Source organism: Podarcis bocagei, assembly GCF_964188305.1.
Source record: "Podarcis bocagei genome assembly, chromosome: 12".
Classification (NCBI taxonomy): domain Eukaryota; kingdom Metazoa; phylum Chordata; class Lepidosauria; order Squamata; family Lacertidae; genus Podarcis; species Podarcis bocagei.
In genome coordinates this window covers 26,943,101-26,960,840 of record NC_138137.1, presented here as the reverse complement: position 1 = coordinate 26,960,840, position 17,740 = coordinate 26,943,101, and the positions used below count along the sequence as shown (strand labels likewise).

Here is a 17,740-nt window from a genome sequence, read left to right as displayed (position 1 = left end):
CACTGGCACGCTAAAAAATCGAGTTCTTACAAATGTGGAACTGGTATCATGTGGCACCTGTAGTAGTGTCAATTCCACAGATTGAAGCGGTTGAGTGGGCTGATGTGAGGTATGGTAATGGGAACATTCTTGTATATAATAGCGCATCCACCACCACCACCACCACTCTGTGGTTATCTAGGAGTATAAGTCACAGGGACTCCACGTGGACTGCATCTTCAGAATCCCGAAAGCCTGCTTATCACTATCATGGTGGCCCAGTATAGTCTATTGTACTGTGTCATGGGCCTCGAATATTTGTGGGTGATGGAGTTAAAATGGTTTCAGTGGGTATCCATAGTCATGTGTTTTTTCCCCTAACAGAAGGAGGGGAATCCTTGCTCTGTGAGGCGGTATGTGTCTCAAAAGTGGATGTTGCAACAGGTGGGCATCTCAGGTGCGGAAGGTCTGGATGCTTGAAGGAGCGTTCCAAACCTCTCTCCACAGGGCCAGTCCTCTGTAAGGTAGTTTTATGTACTGAGCTTGGATCCTAGAATAGGCAGGTAGGATCCTAGAATGCAGCAACCTGAATGCAGCCTGCAGGAGTCGCCCAATCAGGCCCCAGGAAGAAATGAATCAGCCTATTACTAGAACAATAGGCAGGTAGGATCCTAGAATGCAGCTACTGATTGGCCTGCAGGAGCAGCCCAGTCAGGCTCCAGGAGGGGAGCAGAATCAGCCAATCATGCGGGACCCATTGTGTAAATAATGTATATAAAGCCAGAGGTTTTGGGGAAAATTCATTCACTGTTTTCTACAAGCTGCAATAAAGAGCATGAAATCACTACTCAACTCTGAGTATATTTCAGGGTGAATTTTACCTTATAATATGGAGTACTTTTCTTCCTGCCCAACAAAGAAGGAGAGATAGGAACACTCTAGCACTCATGCTTCAGCTAAGGGTGTATAGGCTCCCTTGGTGGACTCAAGTCCACTTTGTTGGATACAAGAAGTGAAATCTTAGCTGGGAGCAATGTAAAAAGAAGAGTTGAAATGGCAATGACATGCAAAAATTACAGGCAATGATAATTAGAGGTGAAATTTATGTTAAATAGGGATAACTTCACAGTAGCAGATGGGTGATCATTTGTGTAACATTTTTGAAATTATTGCAGCAATACACGTAGTGGAGCAAAGAATCACACACAAGAAACAGCCATAAATAAAGTATGTATCTGTCTATTGGTCAGCTAGTAAACACATATATTGTGATAAATTTGTCTCAAAAGTGAATGTCTCATTTAACCAGTTTTCTTTTCTTTCTTCTTTCTTCTTCTTTGGCAATCACTCGTAGCCAAGTAAGATTGTCTTCCTTAAACAGTTTTAACAATGAGTCCGTAAGTGACTGTGGAGGCCAATTCTGGATCCACAGGTCTTTCCACAGTGAGGACATTGGTTTCTGGATGGAAGTTGATTATGGAGTGGATTTGCCAAGCATGCCTTCCTCTTAGCATGTTTCTCCCTTGCATCCTGAGTTCAAGTGTCTTCAAAGCCCACGACACCTTTGGTAAAGGCTGTTCTCCAACTGGAGTGCTCGCAGGCCAGTGTTTCCCAGTTGTCAGTGTTTTTACTACATTTTTTTAGATTTGCCTTGAGACAGTCTTTAAACCTCTTTTGTTGACGACCAGCATTACGCTTTCCATTCTTAAGTTCAGAATAGAGTAGTTGCTTTGGAAGACGATCATCAGGCATCCGCACAACATGACCAGTCCAACGAAGTTGATGTTGAAGAATCATTGTTTCAACACTGGTGATCTTTTCTTCTTCCATCACTTGGGAAGACAGGCAAACTAATATGAGTGTTTCTTTTCTTTATTTATAGCTTACCTAAATATGCTTTAATGTGACCATTGGTGTTTTTGAGTGGTTTGATCTGTTCTTTCCAATCGTACTGTTACTGATGCTTAACAAAATGTTGCTATTGTCTTTTTATTTTTATTTTTGCATTACTATCACAGTTGCTACCTGTCTTGGGTGCTATATGTAGAAAGGTGGATTATAAATTGAATTTATAACAATATAGATTAAATAACAGATTAAGCTTTCCATGTAGTCCCTTGCTTTGGGCAAATGTACAGCATTGGTTGTTTTTTCTCATCGCTCTTCACCCCGATCTTCCAAGAGTTCAGACCACATCCTGTTAAACTGATCAAACCTCCATTTATTTTAATGAAGATAGAGTGTGCTGTTAATGTGCATATTTCAGCATACACAGATTCACAGTTCACTTTAATGCCCACTTTTCTGAACATTTAAATAATGCAACAAGTTTTTTGTATACCAAGTTAGACTGGGTGTTAAGACCCATCTTTTTAGCTTAATGGTGTCTTCGCTGCAACTAGCTTAATGGCTTTGGCACAGTGTTCCTTCATTTGTCATTACAAACATGTATTTCAGCAGGAAACCACATCAGTTGAATTAGGATTTCCTGTTGAGCTTTCAGAGCAGTCAAAAGCTGTTGAAGCGTCTGGGTAGTTTACAGTTGTTATCTACCATTATAGGAGATACAACTTTGACATAAAAACACTTTAGTAGTTCTTCACTGGTAGACTAAAGTGTCTGGGTTACATGGTGTCAAATTAGTTCTGTCCACCTTTGTGGATTGCTTGCAGAAACATGCAGCTACTGGTGCTAGCAAAGTACAATAAATTGCAGCCTAAGAAAGCTGCCTTTGATGTCAGACAACTCTGCTTGTGCTCCAAGATAAAAAATACGTACACACAACCATAAATCAAGGTGCACTTCTTAGGCAGATGGAGATCTGTTCATGGCCATGCTCTTTTCCCACCTCCAAGTAAGAGAGGTTGAACTCTTTTATTTCTTAGCAACGACGTTTTCAAGCATCACATAATTCCAAGGAGTATCAGAAAGCAATTTTCTTTTCTCTCACACATAATAACTAAACCTTGAAGAAAAAGCAAGAATTTTGATATGATTTATAATTTGATTTTTTTTTTAAAAAAAGAAGAAACTCTGTTTTTTCTGTCACACAAAAAGCACTTCTCATGTGTCTGTCATAATTCAATCAAAGAAAAAACAAGCATGACCACTATGAAAGACATTTTCTTAAGATATTGCTCTCAATTTCCCCTTTTTAGAAAAACATTAAGTCACCGCTGTACCCTGGGAAGATGACAGACTGGAAGTCAATGGCACTTGCAATTTAAATGTGTTCAAAACTGAGGTGTTGGTTGAAATGGGTTAGTGGAAACTACTGTATTTTTCGTTCTATAAGACGCATCAGACCATAAGACACACCTAGTTTTTGGAGGAGGAAAAGAAGAAAAAAAATATTCTGAATCCCAGAAGCCAGAACAGCAAGAGGGATCTGGCTTCTGGGATAGCCTCTTGCTGTCCTGGCTTATGGGATAGCCGTGGGCAGCCTCTCCCGGGCAGGGGGATGAAGGCTCCCCCAAGAGCCGTGCTCTCTTTAAAGAGCGCACAGAGTGTGTGTGCGGCTCTTGGGGGCTTTTCCCCAAGAAGGGAGAAGGGCAGCCCTTCTCCCTCCTCGGGGAAAAGCCCCCAAGAGCTGCACACACGCTCCACGTGGCTCTTTAAAGGGAGCGCTGAGCAGAGCCTCCCGCCTGCATCCGCTCCATAAGACGCACACACGTTTCCCTTTACTTTTTAGGAGGGGAAAAGTGCGTCTTATAGAGTGAAAAACACGGTAACTCCATGTCTACAGTCACTGCTAAACATTATTACCTCTAGACTTTGAAACATTTGGCTATGACATTCATGGAAGTACACCATGGTTAACACTGCTTACAGCCCTAGAGATGTATCCATGTTCTAAAACATTCTTAAATAATCAATGTAAAAAAACCCCCAAAAAACCACCACTGTCCACTGGGCAGTATCTGACTAAACAGATCCTCTAGTGGAAATGCTTTTGGCTATGCAAAGGAAAAGCTCTTCCTCTTCTCTCCCCACGCATTCCTGTATCTCCTTAAATCTGTTTTGAGTTTCCCCCCATTCCTCCAGGGCAGATCTGTGATCTGTGTGGAGGGCACAGGGAGAGGAGAGCGAGGGGAAGTTCTGTTGCACAAGTGCATGTCATTATGGTAATTAGTGGATCGATTTAGTTGGATAATGCCCATCTCTAGCAGCGTGCGAATACTGCAAGGTATAGGTCAGCCTTTTAAATAAGCCCCCATTAAAGTTACTAGCCTGCAAAAATAAATAAATGGGTGGCTTGCAGAAGTAGAACAGAGTTCCTGCAGCAGCACTTCTATGATTGTGTGTATTTCTACAATTGGGTGCAGTTGCCTGCATGCAATTCCTTGGGGCCTATGGCCACTAGGCTAGTGCTTTCATGTGGCAATTAAAACTGTACTAAGCCTTCATTATATGAACAGAATCTTGGTTTTAAAAGGTTGTACTGCACACCAATCCTAGGTACTTTTTCAGGCAGGCTGCTCCTATGCAGTTAAGCACTCCTATGCCCACTGAAACAGATTCATCAAACATGCCTACACTCTGCATAGGATTGTAGCCTCAATGTGTATTTCTTTATTATTCAGACAGCTCATTTCAGCACCACACTGCAGCTCTTTAAGCATGTGGAGAAACCTGTGTGGTGTTGGCATACAATGATGATTATGGAACTGTCCCCACAAAGGAAAACTAGCAAGTAGAGCCTGATTTTATGCAGGGTTACTCAGAAGTATCACCATGTCTTCAGCTGAACTTATTCCCGAATAAATGTGTATAGGATTTCAGCATAAGTTCCAATTACCCATGAAACTGAATCACAAAAATCTCTTTTGCTACAAAATACTTTATCTGAGAGCTTGCAGTACCCCACTATAAGGTGCCCACTTTCCCCCACTTAAGGACAAAGAAAGAGCCCTTTCTCAGCCCTACCACGTCCAGCGTTGTTCTCACAATGGACATGCAGATGAACATAAGAATTCTGCCTATAAGACAGCATACTGGCTCCGATACCGGAAGAAATATAGCCATTATGACTAGTAGCCATGGATCTTATCCTCCATGGGTTTGTCTCGGCAAAATGCTTGTGCCTTTAACAGCTGCATGGCAGGAGAAAACCCTGCAAACTGCACCTCCATGCTGAGAAAAGTATCACCTGTTGAAGTCTGCCTATTTCCTAATTGTTGATGGGAAAGGACGCCTGCCAGGAAAAAGTGGCAACTGCAGCAATCATTCTTCAGAAAAGGTTTTACGTTAAGGAATGTTGGAACATTCAGCAGTAGCTGCCTATGCTCCTGGCCTACTTTGCTGTATAGAGTAGCAGGAAGCAACCTCCTCTCCAAGTGTGATTTTAATCAAAGGAATTTTGGTCATGATTTAAGTTGTCGTGAAGGGACAGTAGACATGAACCTGCCCCCTTCTCTTCACATTGAATCTACACACACTTTTAAAGGTGGGCAGAAATACCTGGGCAGAAAGGTATTTCCTATTAAAGTAAAAAACTACCTATCTTCCTTGCTAGTTTCTTCTAATGGCTTCGGACAGTGATGGCCAAACTCAGCCCTCCAGTTTATTTGGGACTACAATTCCCATCATCCCTGACCACTGGTCCTGTTAGCTAGGGATGATGGGAGTTGTAGTCCCAAAACAGCTGGAGGGCCAAGTTTGGCCATCACTGGCTTAGGACATGCTTTGTGCAAATTACGTTTCACTTCAACTAGTAGTCCAAGGCCACCTGAAGGAGGCAGTAGTAAGACCATTCCAGAAGAGGCCTTCACTAGAGCCAGAAGATCTCTTTTGTCCCCCATGTTGTTCAATATCTGCATACAATTGCTGAGTGGAGTGTGTTGTCACCAGTATGCCGATAGGTAAAGGTAAAGGACCCCTGGACGGTTAAGTCCAGTCAAAGGCAACTAAGGGGTGCAGCGCTCATTTCGCTTTCAGGCTGAGAGAGCCGGCGTTTTTCCACAGACAACTATCCGGGTCAAGTGGCCAGCAAGATTAAACTGCTTCTGGCACAACGGGACACTGTGACAAGTGCCAGAGCGCATGGAAACGCCGTTTACCTTCCTACCACAGTGGTACCTATTTATCTACTTGCACTGGTGTGCTTTCAAACTGCTAGGTTGGCAGGAGCTGGAACAGAGCAACGGGAGCTCACGGATTCGATCTGCCAACCTCTCAAACAGCAAGCCAAAGAGGCTCAGTGGTTTAAACCACAGAGCCACCCGCGCTCATAACACACAGCTGTTACTCCTTCTCCTTTTCTGTAGGTGAGGCAGTGGATGTACTGAATTGGTGCCTGGTTGCAATAATGGACTGGGTGAAGGGTGATAAATTTAAGCTTAATCTGAACAAAACTGAGATACTGTTAGTGGGTGGTTCCTCTGACCAGCTGAGTGGTGTGAAGCCTGTCTCAGAAGGAACAGGCTCATAGTTTATGGGTTTGCCTGGATCCATTGCTCTTACTTGAGGCCCAGTGTCTTCCAACAGCTTACACTGGTGGCCCAAATATGACCATATCTGGACAGGAATAATTTGGTTGCAACAAACTATGCTCTGGCAACCTCAAGATAGCCCTATCGCAATGAGCGTCATATGGGGAAATGGTCCAGAAGCTTCAATTAGTGCACAATGCAACTGCCCAGTTATTAAGCGGTTTGAGGCAAACACCAATATCATAACACCAATTCTGTTACAGCTAGAATCATATGGTTGTATGATTCTGGGCCCAATTCAAAATTATGATTTCGACCTTTACAGTTCTTTATGGCTCAGGATCTTCTGAAACACCTCTTCCAATATAAATCTAACCATATCCTGAGATCCTCATCTGATGGCATTCTCCCAATCTCATCTCTGAGGAAACCTCGGAAGAATATAAGAAGGGAGAGAGTATTTTTAGTTGTTGCTCCCTATCTTTCCCCAGTGAGGTGTGCCTGGTGCCTTCGCTGACTTCTTTTCAGTACCAGATTTAGGATGGTTTGTGCTGTTAGTATGCTGCCAAAGCTTCATGAGGTTGTTATGGGGGGGTGGGTGGCGTTGTTTTGTATATCTTTATGTTTTATATGCCTTTTTAAATGAATGTGTTAATTTTATAATGTACTTACGGTTATGTTTTTAAATATGTTTTTAAGTTGCTTGGAGACATCTGTGAAACAAGTGACTAATATCTAATAGTAACAGATGCCTTGGCTGTGATTCCTGCATTGCAGGGGGTTGGACTGCGCGACTTCTCGTGTCCCTTTCAACTCTACAGTTCTATGATTCTATGACTAATTAAGCACACTGCAGAGCTCAGGAAGACGGTGGGCATAAAACGGTGCTAACCAGATCATCTAGATGAGATCAGTGGATAGTGCTGGGTTGGCATTTTCCAACAGCTCTCAAAGCGGTAAATGTGGCAGTGAAAGCAGGACAGTAACTGAGCTTGCAGCCACAAGTTCTCCAGATCTCACCTCAGAGGCTTGAATCTCCTGGAAGCCCAAAGATAGTGAAGGTTGTTACATAGGCTACTGCCTAAGAAGACCCCCAAGATGCAAGGAAATTACAGACTATCATTCTCATAAACCTGCAGATAGGGGACCTGAAATTTGTTATCCGATTCCTTCTCCCTGCTACTATGCTGTGTTTCTGTGTGTGGCAAAGCCCCTCCTACAAACAGTTGCATGCTTAAAAAGCACCAGGAGATCCAGTCATGGAACTACCACATAATGGGTACTTTCCTTCTGAACCATGGCATCTCCTGAACTAAGAAACAGTTCCAGAGTCTGTATATGAACATGAAGAAATGTAAACCAGAGTGCCTGCTACACCCTTGTTGGAATTCTTATTTGAATTTCTTTATATTTCTGTCTTCTGGGTTTGGACCTTGCCACACCTGCCATAAACAAACTGAAAGAATATTCTAGATTTTGGTTGTTCAGAAATTCAACCTGTAGAGCAGGGATAAGGAACTTGCAACTCTCCAGATGGTGTTAAGACTCCAATTCTTTATTAGCCTCAGCCAGAAAGGATGACGGGAGTTGTATTACAGCAAGCTTTGGAAGGCCACAGGTATCCCACTTCTGCTGCAGATGCTTCCAACTGCTTCTAAAGACAAAACTGCCAAAATGACCTTTATTCTGCACTCTTCTTTCCTTCTAAAGTTCAGGAAAAAAAACAGCAAGGTTAACTCCCACGCTTCCAACGTGTAGCAGAGAAATGACAGCTCACAGCAAGACATTAAGGAGCCTCAATCCAATCTAGGTTCAATTTACAGCAAAGCACCTGTCTAGCATTGCGCACGCGCGGGCTCTCTCGAGCACTACACTTCCCCACATGCAGCGCGCTGCACTACAACCAATCACAAGCCAGGGTTCAAGCCCCGCCTATCCCCCGCCAAAAAACTCCTCTGAATTCGTATCTTGCGGGGGGGGGGACTGTCTCCCCGCGCCCCAGCAAAGGCAATAAATAAATAAACGGTCTAGGTTAGCTAAAAGAAGAACTAATAGGGCTGCCCCGATCAGTTTAAGGAGCGAGGCCTTCCTTCCGAAGGATGGGGCGCCAGCAGCGGGCGGGCGCGTCTGCGGCAGCGCATCCTTCCCGCGCTGTCAGTTACAGGCGCGCGAGTTGGCTCTCGCCTCCCCTTTTCATTCGTCGCCTGGCTCTCCTGGACTTGTCAATCAACGGCTTCGGCGGCTGTGAGCGCCGGCAGCGGCTAGCAGAGGGGCGGACGGAGAACAGAAACCTTTCGGCTTCGCCCCGCCCTTGATCCCGCCTCCCTTTCCCCTTTCGCGCGCAAATCCCCCCCCCCAGAAATCCCCCCCGCCACCTCACAAGGGCGGTTAATAGCCCCCGCTCCTTCCCCTCACCCAATACGCCCTCTAGCCACGCCCACCCGCCCCCCTCCTCGCACAGCCGCGAGCTCTTCTGTATAGGCCGGCCGGCCTATTTGAAGGCGAGGGCCTGGCTCGCGCCGCCCTGGCTCCTCCCCTTTCCCCGCCTCCCTTTCCGCCAGGCCGGCCGCCGCCTGCTCTCTCAGAGGCTTAAGCCTGCTTTGGGTTCCTTCCTCAGTGGGTGTCGGCCTAGGCCTCGCCGGGCCCCGCCCCTCCTCCTCCTCCTCCTCCTCCACCCCCGGCGCCCTCTCTCTCCTCTCGCCCCCTCCCTCTTCCAGCTCCCAGTTGTCAATCAGGCGCTGGCGGCGACGGCGGGAGGAGAGACGGGCACCTACGCCACAGCCCAGCGGCGGCCATTCGTGGAAAAATAGGCCGGCCTGCTCCTCCTCCCAGCTCCGGCAGCGACCGGCCTTCTCGCCGCCGCTACACCCCCAGCACCCCGCCCTCCGTCCCTCCCCTCCTCCTCCTCCTCCAGCCGCGCCTCAGCGGGCGTTAATGCGGGATGAGCGGTACGTAGCCCCCCCTCCGCCCCTTCCCTCCCCCGCCGACGCCCCCGCGCGCCTTCCCGCTTCCCCGTCCCCTCTGGGTCCCTCCGTCTCCCCCGGTCTATCCCTCCCTCCGCCCCTCCTTCTTCCATCCCCCCTTTCCTTCCCGGCCCTCCCTCCCCGTGCACATCCATCCCTCCTTCGCTTCTGTTTCCTCCCATTTTCCCCTCCCTTGCGCCTCCCTCCTCCTGCCCCTAAAGCATCCTGGGCCACTCAGTAGCCGTAGATGCTTTAGGGGCAGGAGGAGGAGGAGGGCTGTGGGTGGTTTTCCGCCACCACCCCCACCCCCCCACCCGGCCCGCCTTACAGTCTCCGAGAGCAAGAAACCAATCAAGCCTCCCCTTTTTTTCTGGGTGTTCGCACGCCAGCCCCCCGTGGGCCGGGTTTCCCAAACCACGTTTTATTTTATTTTTTATTTTTTAGGACTCCCTTTTCTGCAATAATAATAATATGGACTGAGTTAAGAATGGAGGGCTGGCGAGAATGTCCAGACGGATTTGCTCCTGGTTGCAGATTCAAAGTGAACAGCTATGCCTAATAGGTTGTGTGTTTGTTTTGTCTTTTGGTAGATCAAAAGAAGGAGGAAGCTATGCCCTCGGAGGGAGAGAAATCTCCTGAGGCTGAAAACAACAACAATAAGAAAAGCAAAACTGGAGCCTCTCAGGTAAAACATAGAGGGAAACGAAGCAAGGCTTAATTACTTTCAGTTCATTTCAAGGGATACTGCCTTGTGGCTTATAGGATGAGTACAAGTCTTTATGGCCTAGACATGTTTGGGGAAGGGGCAAGTTTTCTTGTATTTACTAGAGATGTTTGTGGGGGGCTATGAAACCTTTGGCTGGATAAGCTATTCATTGCCATTTGTTCAGTTGTCATGTTTTCTAGCATTCTTTAATACTCAGGATACTGCTTTTTAGTTTGCAAGTACTATTTTATCTCCTAATACACTATGTCTCTGTTAGGATTCTCAGCCTTCTCCTCTGGCTCTGCTGGCAGCAACTTGCAGCAAAATAGGGACTCCTGGTGAGAATCAAGCAACTGGACAGCAGCTTATTATAGATCCAAGCCAAGGTTTGGTGCAACTTCAAAATCAGCCACAACAGTTAGAATTAGTAACGACTCAGCTTGCTGGAAATGCTTGGCAGCTTGTTGCGGCTGCTGCTGCTCCTCCTACTTCAAAAGAGAACAACGTCCAACAGGCACCTTCTGTTGCTTCTAGTGCAGCAAGTCCCTCCAGTAGTAACAACGGAAATGCATCCCCTTCAAAGACGAAGACAAGCAATTCTTCTGCGACAACTCCAGGACAGTTTCAAGTCATACAAGTACAGAATCCAGGAGGTACTGTTCAGTACCAAGTGATTCCACAGATTCAAACGACAGAAGGTCAACAAATTCAGATCAATCCTGCTACTACTACAACTCTGCAAGATTTACAGGGTCAAATCCAGCTCATCCCTGCAGGAAATAATCAAGCTATTCTTACAGCTACAAATAGGACAGCTTCTGGGAATATTATTGCTCAGAACTTGGCAAATCAAACAGTGCCAGTCCAGATTAGGCCTGGTGTTTCTATTCCATTGCAGCTGCCTATTGCCGGCACTCAGGCACAAGTTGTAACTTCATTGCCTATAAACATTGGAGGAGTGACTCTAGCATTACCTGTAATAAATGTTGCTGCTAGTGGTAGTACTGGACAGGTTACACAGTCCAGTGATAGTGGAGTTTCCAATGGAAATCAGCTACTGTCCACACCTGTCACAACCACTGCTGTTAGTACTATGCCAGATTCTCCTTCTTCCACTTGCACAACTACTGCCTCCACTTCCCTTACAAGCAGTGAAACTTTAGTAAGTACAGCAGAAACAGGCCGGTATGCAAACACAGCAACAAGTTCTGAGTCTAGTACTGAAGAACCTCAAACAGCCACATCAGAAACAGAGACTCAGAACTCTAGTCAGTCTAATGGATTGCAAAATGTGCAGGATCAAACAAACTCACTGCAGCAGGTGCAAATAGTAGGTCAGCCTATTCTGCAGCAGATACAGATCCAGCAGCCACAGCAGCAGATCATTCAGGCTATTTCTCCACAGTCTTTTCAGCTCCAGTCGGGACAAACTATTCAGACAATTCAGCAGCAGCCTTTGCAAAATGTTCAGTTACAAGCAGTGAGTCCAACTCAAGTTCTCATAAGAGCACCAACTTTAACCCCATCAGGACAGATCAGCTGGCACACAGTACAGGTCCAAAATCTTCAAAGCCTTTCAAATCTTCAAGTACAAAATGCTGGATTGCCCCAGCAACTAACCATTACCCCTGTATCTTCAAGTGGTGGTACTATAGCTCAAATTGCACCAGTAGCTGTTGCTGGTACACCAATAACGCTAAATGCTGCCCAGATTGCTTCAGTGCCTAATCTTCAAACAGTAAGTGTAGCCAACTTGGGTGCTGCAGGTGTTCAAGTGCAAGGAGTTCCAGTCACCATTACAAGTGTTGCTGGTAAGTGCTGTTAAGAATATCCTTTAGTGATGGTATTGGTGTAATGATAATATTTTACTATGATATGGGCATTTCTGCTTTTAAGTCTCAATAGCAAAACAGTAGCTTATATATGCTCAACATTAACAATGCCTACAAAATACTGATTCCTTTTTGCTTGCACTAAATTGACTGCTGGAACAGAGGGTCCCTGGACCATCAAGAATGTGTTTTTGGGTGATGCAAGAGCCTGGGTTGGAAATGGGGAAGCCCCAGTGTCCCAGAGTAAAAAGTCCTAGTATGTGTGTGGAGAACACAAGTGGCACCTTGAGTTTCAGCTATACAGTATAAGAAACAGCTTACAGATTGCACTACTAAAAGTTACATTGGCTTGTGCTCAACTTTTGTCTTTCACCAACAGTTGTGGTTGGCAGCTCTAATTAGTCTCATTATTTTAGCTGTCTCTTGTGAATGGGTGAATAAATGTGTACATGGTTTAAGTCATAAATCACTACTTAAAAGTCTTGATTACAATGCCTAAGTTGGAATGTAGCTATATCCTGCAACTAAAGAATAATTGAATGTATTATTACCTGAATTAATATGTACAATGTGTGTGTTCATCTAATGTTGTTCTGATTCTGTTCAGGAGCCTGGAATTCACTATGCAAACTGACTGCTTATTTGATTCTCCGAGGAAAAATTGCAGATCTTTTTTTAAACCAGCAAAACAGAAATATAAAATATGTTGTAAGATGTAGAAACACGTGTGCAAGTTAATGCCTTGTCAAAATCAGTTGGGATTGCATACGATACAACTTGTATGTAGGATTGCAGTGTCTGAAACTTCGTAGAATTAGTTAATTGTTCCTAGTGCAAGAAAATTGCTATGGCAAATAATAATTCTACTAGTGAATGAAATGAATTACAGTGATACCTCGGGTTACATACGCTTCAGGTTACACACTCCGCTAACCCAGAAATAGTGCTTCAGGTTAAGAACTTTGCTTCAGGATAAGAACAGAAATCGGGCTCCGGCGTCGCGGCGGCAGCAGGAGGCCCCATTAGCTAAAGTGCTGCTTCAGGTTAAGAACAGTTTCAGGTTAAGAATGGACCTCCGGAACGAATTAAGTACCGTATTTTTCGCTCTATAACACGCACCCGACTATAACATGCACGTAGTTTTTAGAGGAGGAAAACAAGAAAAAAAATATTCTAAACGAAACAGTGGATGTATGATTTTTGTGGTTCATGTTGTGGCCACAGACATGTGATCTGACAGTGAGTTTGGAGTAGCCCAATGCAAAAATCCTGAGGATCCATGTGGATCCATGCTTTGTAACCACGTTTTTGCACCACTGCGGCCCCAGGCAACAGTAGGTGAGTGATTTTTTTGGTGCAAGCTGTAGCCATGGACATGCTATGTGATCTGATGGTGAATTTGGGGTGACCCAGTGCAAAAATCCTGAGGATCCATGTGGAGCCGTGCTTTGTAACCACGTTTTAAGTGGGGAGGGAAGGAAAAGCACTCAAGGGACAAGGAACACGCGTGGAGTGGGTGGAGAAGGATGCTGCTAATAATGCAGAAGAGGGGTATAAGAGGAGAAGCAGCACGTGTGGGGTGGGTGGAGAAGGATGCTGCTAATAATGAAGAAGAGGGGTATAAGGGGAGAAGGCTCCTCTCCTCTCCCACTTTGCTCCTTTAAAGCAAGCAGGCTCTGCTTTTCTTCCTCCTCCCTGCTCATCCCCGGCTTAGCGAGCTGAAAAACTTTGCTGCTATGTAGCGAGCTGAGTGGGGAGGAGAGAGGGACAGAGAGCCTGCTTGCTTTAAAGGAACCAACCGGACAGGAGCCGCTTACACAAGTGTAAGCGGCTCCTCTCCTCTCCCGCTTTGCTCCTTTAAAGAAGCAGGCTCTCTGCCCCGCTCTCCTCCCCACTCAGCGGCTCTTCTCCCGCTTTTCTGTTTCAAAGCGAGTCACGGAGGAGGGAAGGAAGGGGAACCATGGATCCTCTGCTCACGACTGCAGCAGATCCCCCCGCCACCCATAGGCATTCCCTCCATAACACGCACAGACATTTCCCCTTACTTTCTAGGAGGAAAAAAGTGAGTGTTATGGTGCAAAAAATACGGTACTTAACCCGAGGTACCACTGTAAAAGTAAGGTATTGTTTGTAGAAGTGGAACACTTAACATATTGAATAATGGTTTGGCCCCATTTCCAACTTGGAAAACAAGTAGGTATAACATGTATGGAGGGCTGGCATTTACATGCCATGTAAATCACAAAGAGGTATTTCTCGAAACCAGTTATCCCCACCCCCCTTGAATAAAGGAATACTTAAATAATTGCTTAAAAGTAGCATTTCTCTTCAAGTGTGTGATACCTGAAATAAACCTCAAAACTTGTTTTGCTTTAAGGATACTCAGATATAAAGCTTGTTCCCTCCTTGCCTTGCCTTTCCCTTCCCTTGCATGCAGCAAAAACAAAAACCAAAAAAACCATTTGTGGTTTATTGGCAATTATAGCTGGTCATTTTGGCATAATTAGGCAGGTTACAATTTGGAAGTTTCTAAGTGCCATGAGGGAGAGGCAAGGAAAGGAGGTAGTGCGTAAGCCCAAAGCTGATGCCATGGCTTACCACTGTGTTTCAGTCGTCCCAATCTGTGTTCTAGCATTTTCCATATAACTTGAGTTTTCATCTGGAGGTCGGGCTCAATTCTGATATATGTCCTGGAGACTTAAGTATATGTTGCGTTCTGACAGGATGTAGTTGTCATGTCCTGCTGAATTTTATAAAGGGAAGACGAATAAGTGGTAGTAGATACTGAATTGTTTACTTTTATTTCTCACTGAACCTTCTCCCGAGATGTTTGTCTTCTGATCGGCAGGAATGTAATTGGGAGGAAAAGTTTTGGGGATAGATTTCTTTTAAAGGATCCCCTTTCACTTTCCTATGCTTTTCAACAGCATCACTGAATAACCTCATCCCTGTTTTATAGGAATGTGGCAGCAACCCATATTCTGCTTCTGTCATGTCTCGCTTGCCCCACAAGCTGGAGAATCTTTGAAAACCGATCTCTTGCTCTCACCTTAATTTATTGGTTGATGGATTTGACGCCTTGCTGAATATGTATGGTGTGCATTATATAATACTTAATATTTTATTTTTAATCGCAAACCTGGCTCTGCTGTTTCCAGGGCTTTTGCTTTGGCATAACTGTGCACCATAACAGTAAGTGAAAAGTAACTGTCTTGATGTATGAAGAGAGAATTGTAGATAAGTTGTACAGAGACTGTATAAACAGCTGTTTCCTCCCCACAGAACTTCAATAAAACATTACAAACTTGGTTCTATATAAGTTCATTTGTAGACATAAGCTGTAAATTGCATCCTGGTGTGCCATGTTGGGACTCCTGGTGTGTAGCTTCAGCAGACCAGGCCTCTTTCAGTACACATATTGGTGATTGCTGCCAGTTCCTTTACTGTCAGCAATAACTTTCCACTACTTCGCTCCCCCCCGCCCTTTACTCCCTTGCTAAAACCATGTAGATTTAGTCAGAAGTAACAACCTTGGTCTCTCACATACTTCATTTTTAAACCATGGTGGGACCAGTATTATTGGTTTAGTAAGAGATGCCCATCTGTAGAATAAACATAAGAGCCTACAGGATCAGTTCAGCGGCCCATTTAGTCCAGCATCCTGTTTTTAGAGTGGGTTTGAAAGTGTCTCTTGAACATAGAAGACCTCTAGTAAGCGGCCTCTTTTTTGGACATAATGACCATTATTACAGCATTTCCATCTTGCCTAGATAACATAGGAAGTAGCAAGGTGGCAGTAGATACTAATCTCTTAAGGACTCCATTTATTACTCTTCAGTAGTGTACATTATATTTATTAATGGTGAGGAGTAAGCAACTTTATGAATAAGGATTCCTTATATATTATGGCCATCAGCCAAAACACATGGCTGGTGGCCATAATACATAGTCCCATCTTTCAAATTCATTCCTACAGGACAAGCACTAGATAGTTTCAAGTCCTGGCTACACATTGACAGAATGAGGTGCTAGGGCGGATTGTGGTACTTCAGATTGCAAGTGGACAACTTTTGTTAAAATTACCATAATAGCTTTACCAAAAAAAAAACAAAAAACCCCAAACCTCTATACAAATAGAAAACTAGCACAACAGCAAGAAGGCTGGATTAGAACTTTTCTCCCTAACACGCTAGCTTTCTATTTGCATATGGCAGCACTAACAAAACCTGGTATCATCCCAACAGAATCTGAAGCGACAGTCAACTTTTACTCCTTGTAATTCTGCTACCTCATTATTCTTATGTGTAGACGACACTCAAGACTAGCTGACCCCTCATGGGCTTTCCCACTTTCTAATCACTTAAACTTTTTTTTTATTTTGTGTTTAAGTCCTCTGTTCAAATTGCAATGTGATATTACATATTCTAATAGAAGGACTAATTATGGTTAATTCAGTGGTGACACAAGCCACTTAAATTGGTGAAAGTGATCCAGAATCATCTCCTTATGAAGAGCAAGTCTTCAACTGGAAATTATTTGAAACTAAAAGAGAATTAGCTGAAAGATGTAGTTAATTTCCCTGTTTAGCACAGGTGTTCTGTTTCAGAAAATGACCTTTGTTTAGCTATTATCTGTTTACCCAATTTTAATTCCCCTTTCCTCATATACATTTCCTGTGCTTTAAGTGTGGAACTTCAGAAAATTAAAGCAATCACTGATGCAGGCAAATATCAAAGTTTTAATCACCACCTTTTATTACAAATATCACGAGGTCTATATGTGTATGTTTAACAAGGTTTTCTACTTTGTGCTTAGTATTTCAGCTCTGAAAGGTTCATTTTCACTGATATAACTGGGCATCAGCTTGCTTATGATGATTCATAAATAGAGTACATAGTAGCTCTACTACTATTGTTGATCTAATTTAAACTTTAAGTCTGTTAAGGAGCTTGTTCTTTCTATATAGATTAAGACAGGACTGTTTCGCTGTTATGTGTTAACATTTGTATAGATACTTTCTTTTTGTCTGGTTGCTTGCCTTCTGTAACCTATACTCTTGTCTGAGTTGGATGACTATCTTGCTGCCTAAGTACTGAGAAGAAGAGTTACCATATATCTATTCTTCTATAAGAAACATGGAAAACAAGGGGCCTTGGAATAGTGAAAAGCGCTAAAAATAGAACTTTTAAAAAACAAGCCATTAAAAATCTTATCTGTCTCAGTTTAGAGCCCAGACTATAGAACCTAATTATTTCATGTGAGCCCCATTGACCCTGAGCTGGTTCACATTATGTTGTAAGTCAAACCATGGTTTACCAAGACTGTATGGGCTCCTGGAGAGAGCATGTTGCCACTTAGCTCCTCCCTGGTCTTTTTTTACTGCTGCAGTAAACCAAGGTTTGGCTTAGCATGTCATCCATGCTGGAATGAGTGGTTTTGCTCTCTCCTCACCACGAGTTGTTACCACACCTTGATTACAGCTCATGGTTAGCTTAACCATGAGTTCCAGTTCAGATGACATGCTGTCAAACCTTGGCTTAGCTCAGTGTGGTGTTACAGTGAAAAACCAAGTTGGAAATTATTCTGTGCAAGACTGCTTTTTTATGTGGTCTCAGTAAGCCATAGTTTATTTGCCATGCTATTATCCTCACTAAAAATTCATTAGCTTTGTACGGCACAAATGATTGACTTCAAATTTCTCCCCTTCTTTTTTCCCCTTCCAAAAATAGTAGCTGTGGCAGACCATAGCAGAAATAGCAGAAGTTTGCTCTCCTGTGTCAAAGATACAGCTAGCACTAAAGTTCAGCTACTACAGGTTAAACTTACAAT

General features: G+C 44.1%; 1 protein-coding gene and 1 long non-coding RNA gene across 3 annotated transcripts in view; one reads left to right on the top strand and one right to left on the bottom strand.

The window, feature by feature from the left end:
• Window positions 1-886: 886 nt before the first annotated feature.
• On the bottom strand, window positions 887-16,386 carry LOC308570251. 2 transcript variants are annotated; one of them, XR_014001042.1, is made up of 3 exons: window positions 14,510-16,376; window positions 7,908-8,114; window positions 887-2,944 (listed from the first exon to the last, which is right to left on the bottom strand). It is a non-coding gene; the product is annotated as an uncharacterized lncRNA (long non-coding RNA). The 2 variants fall into 2 exon arrangements; XR_014001041.1 differs by lacking the exon at window positions 887-2,944 and having other exon boundaries at window positions 7,945-8,114; window positions 14,510-16,386.
• Window positions 8,867-17,740, top strand: part of SP4 (Sp4 transcription factor) — a 28,329-nt gene continuing 19,455 nt past the window's right edge. Inside the window, exons 1-3 of the mRNA XM_081164550.1 lie at window positions 8,867-9,358; window positions 9,964-10,058; window positions 10,357-11,890. Coding sequence (XP_081020676.1) covers window positions 9,352-9,358; window positions 9,964-10,058; window positions 10,357-11,890 — 1,636 coding nt within the window. The 5' untranslated portion in view covers window positions 8,867-9,351. The remainder of the gene's footprint in view (window positions 9,359-9,963; window positions 10,059-10,356; window positions 11,891-17,740) is intronic.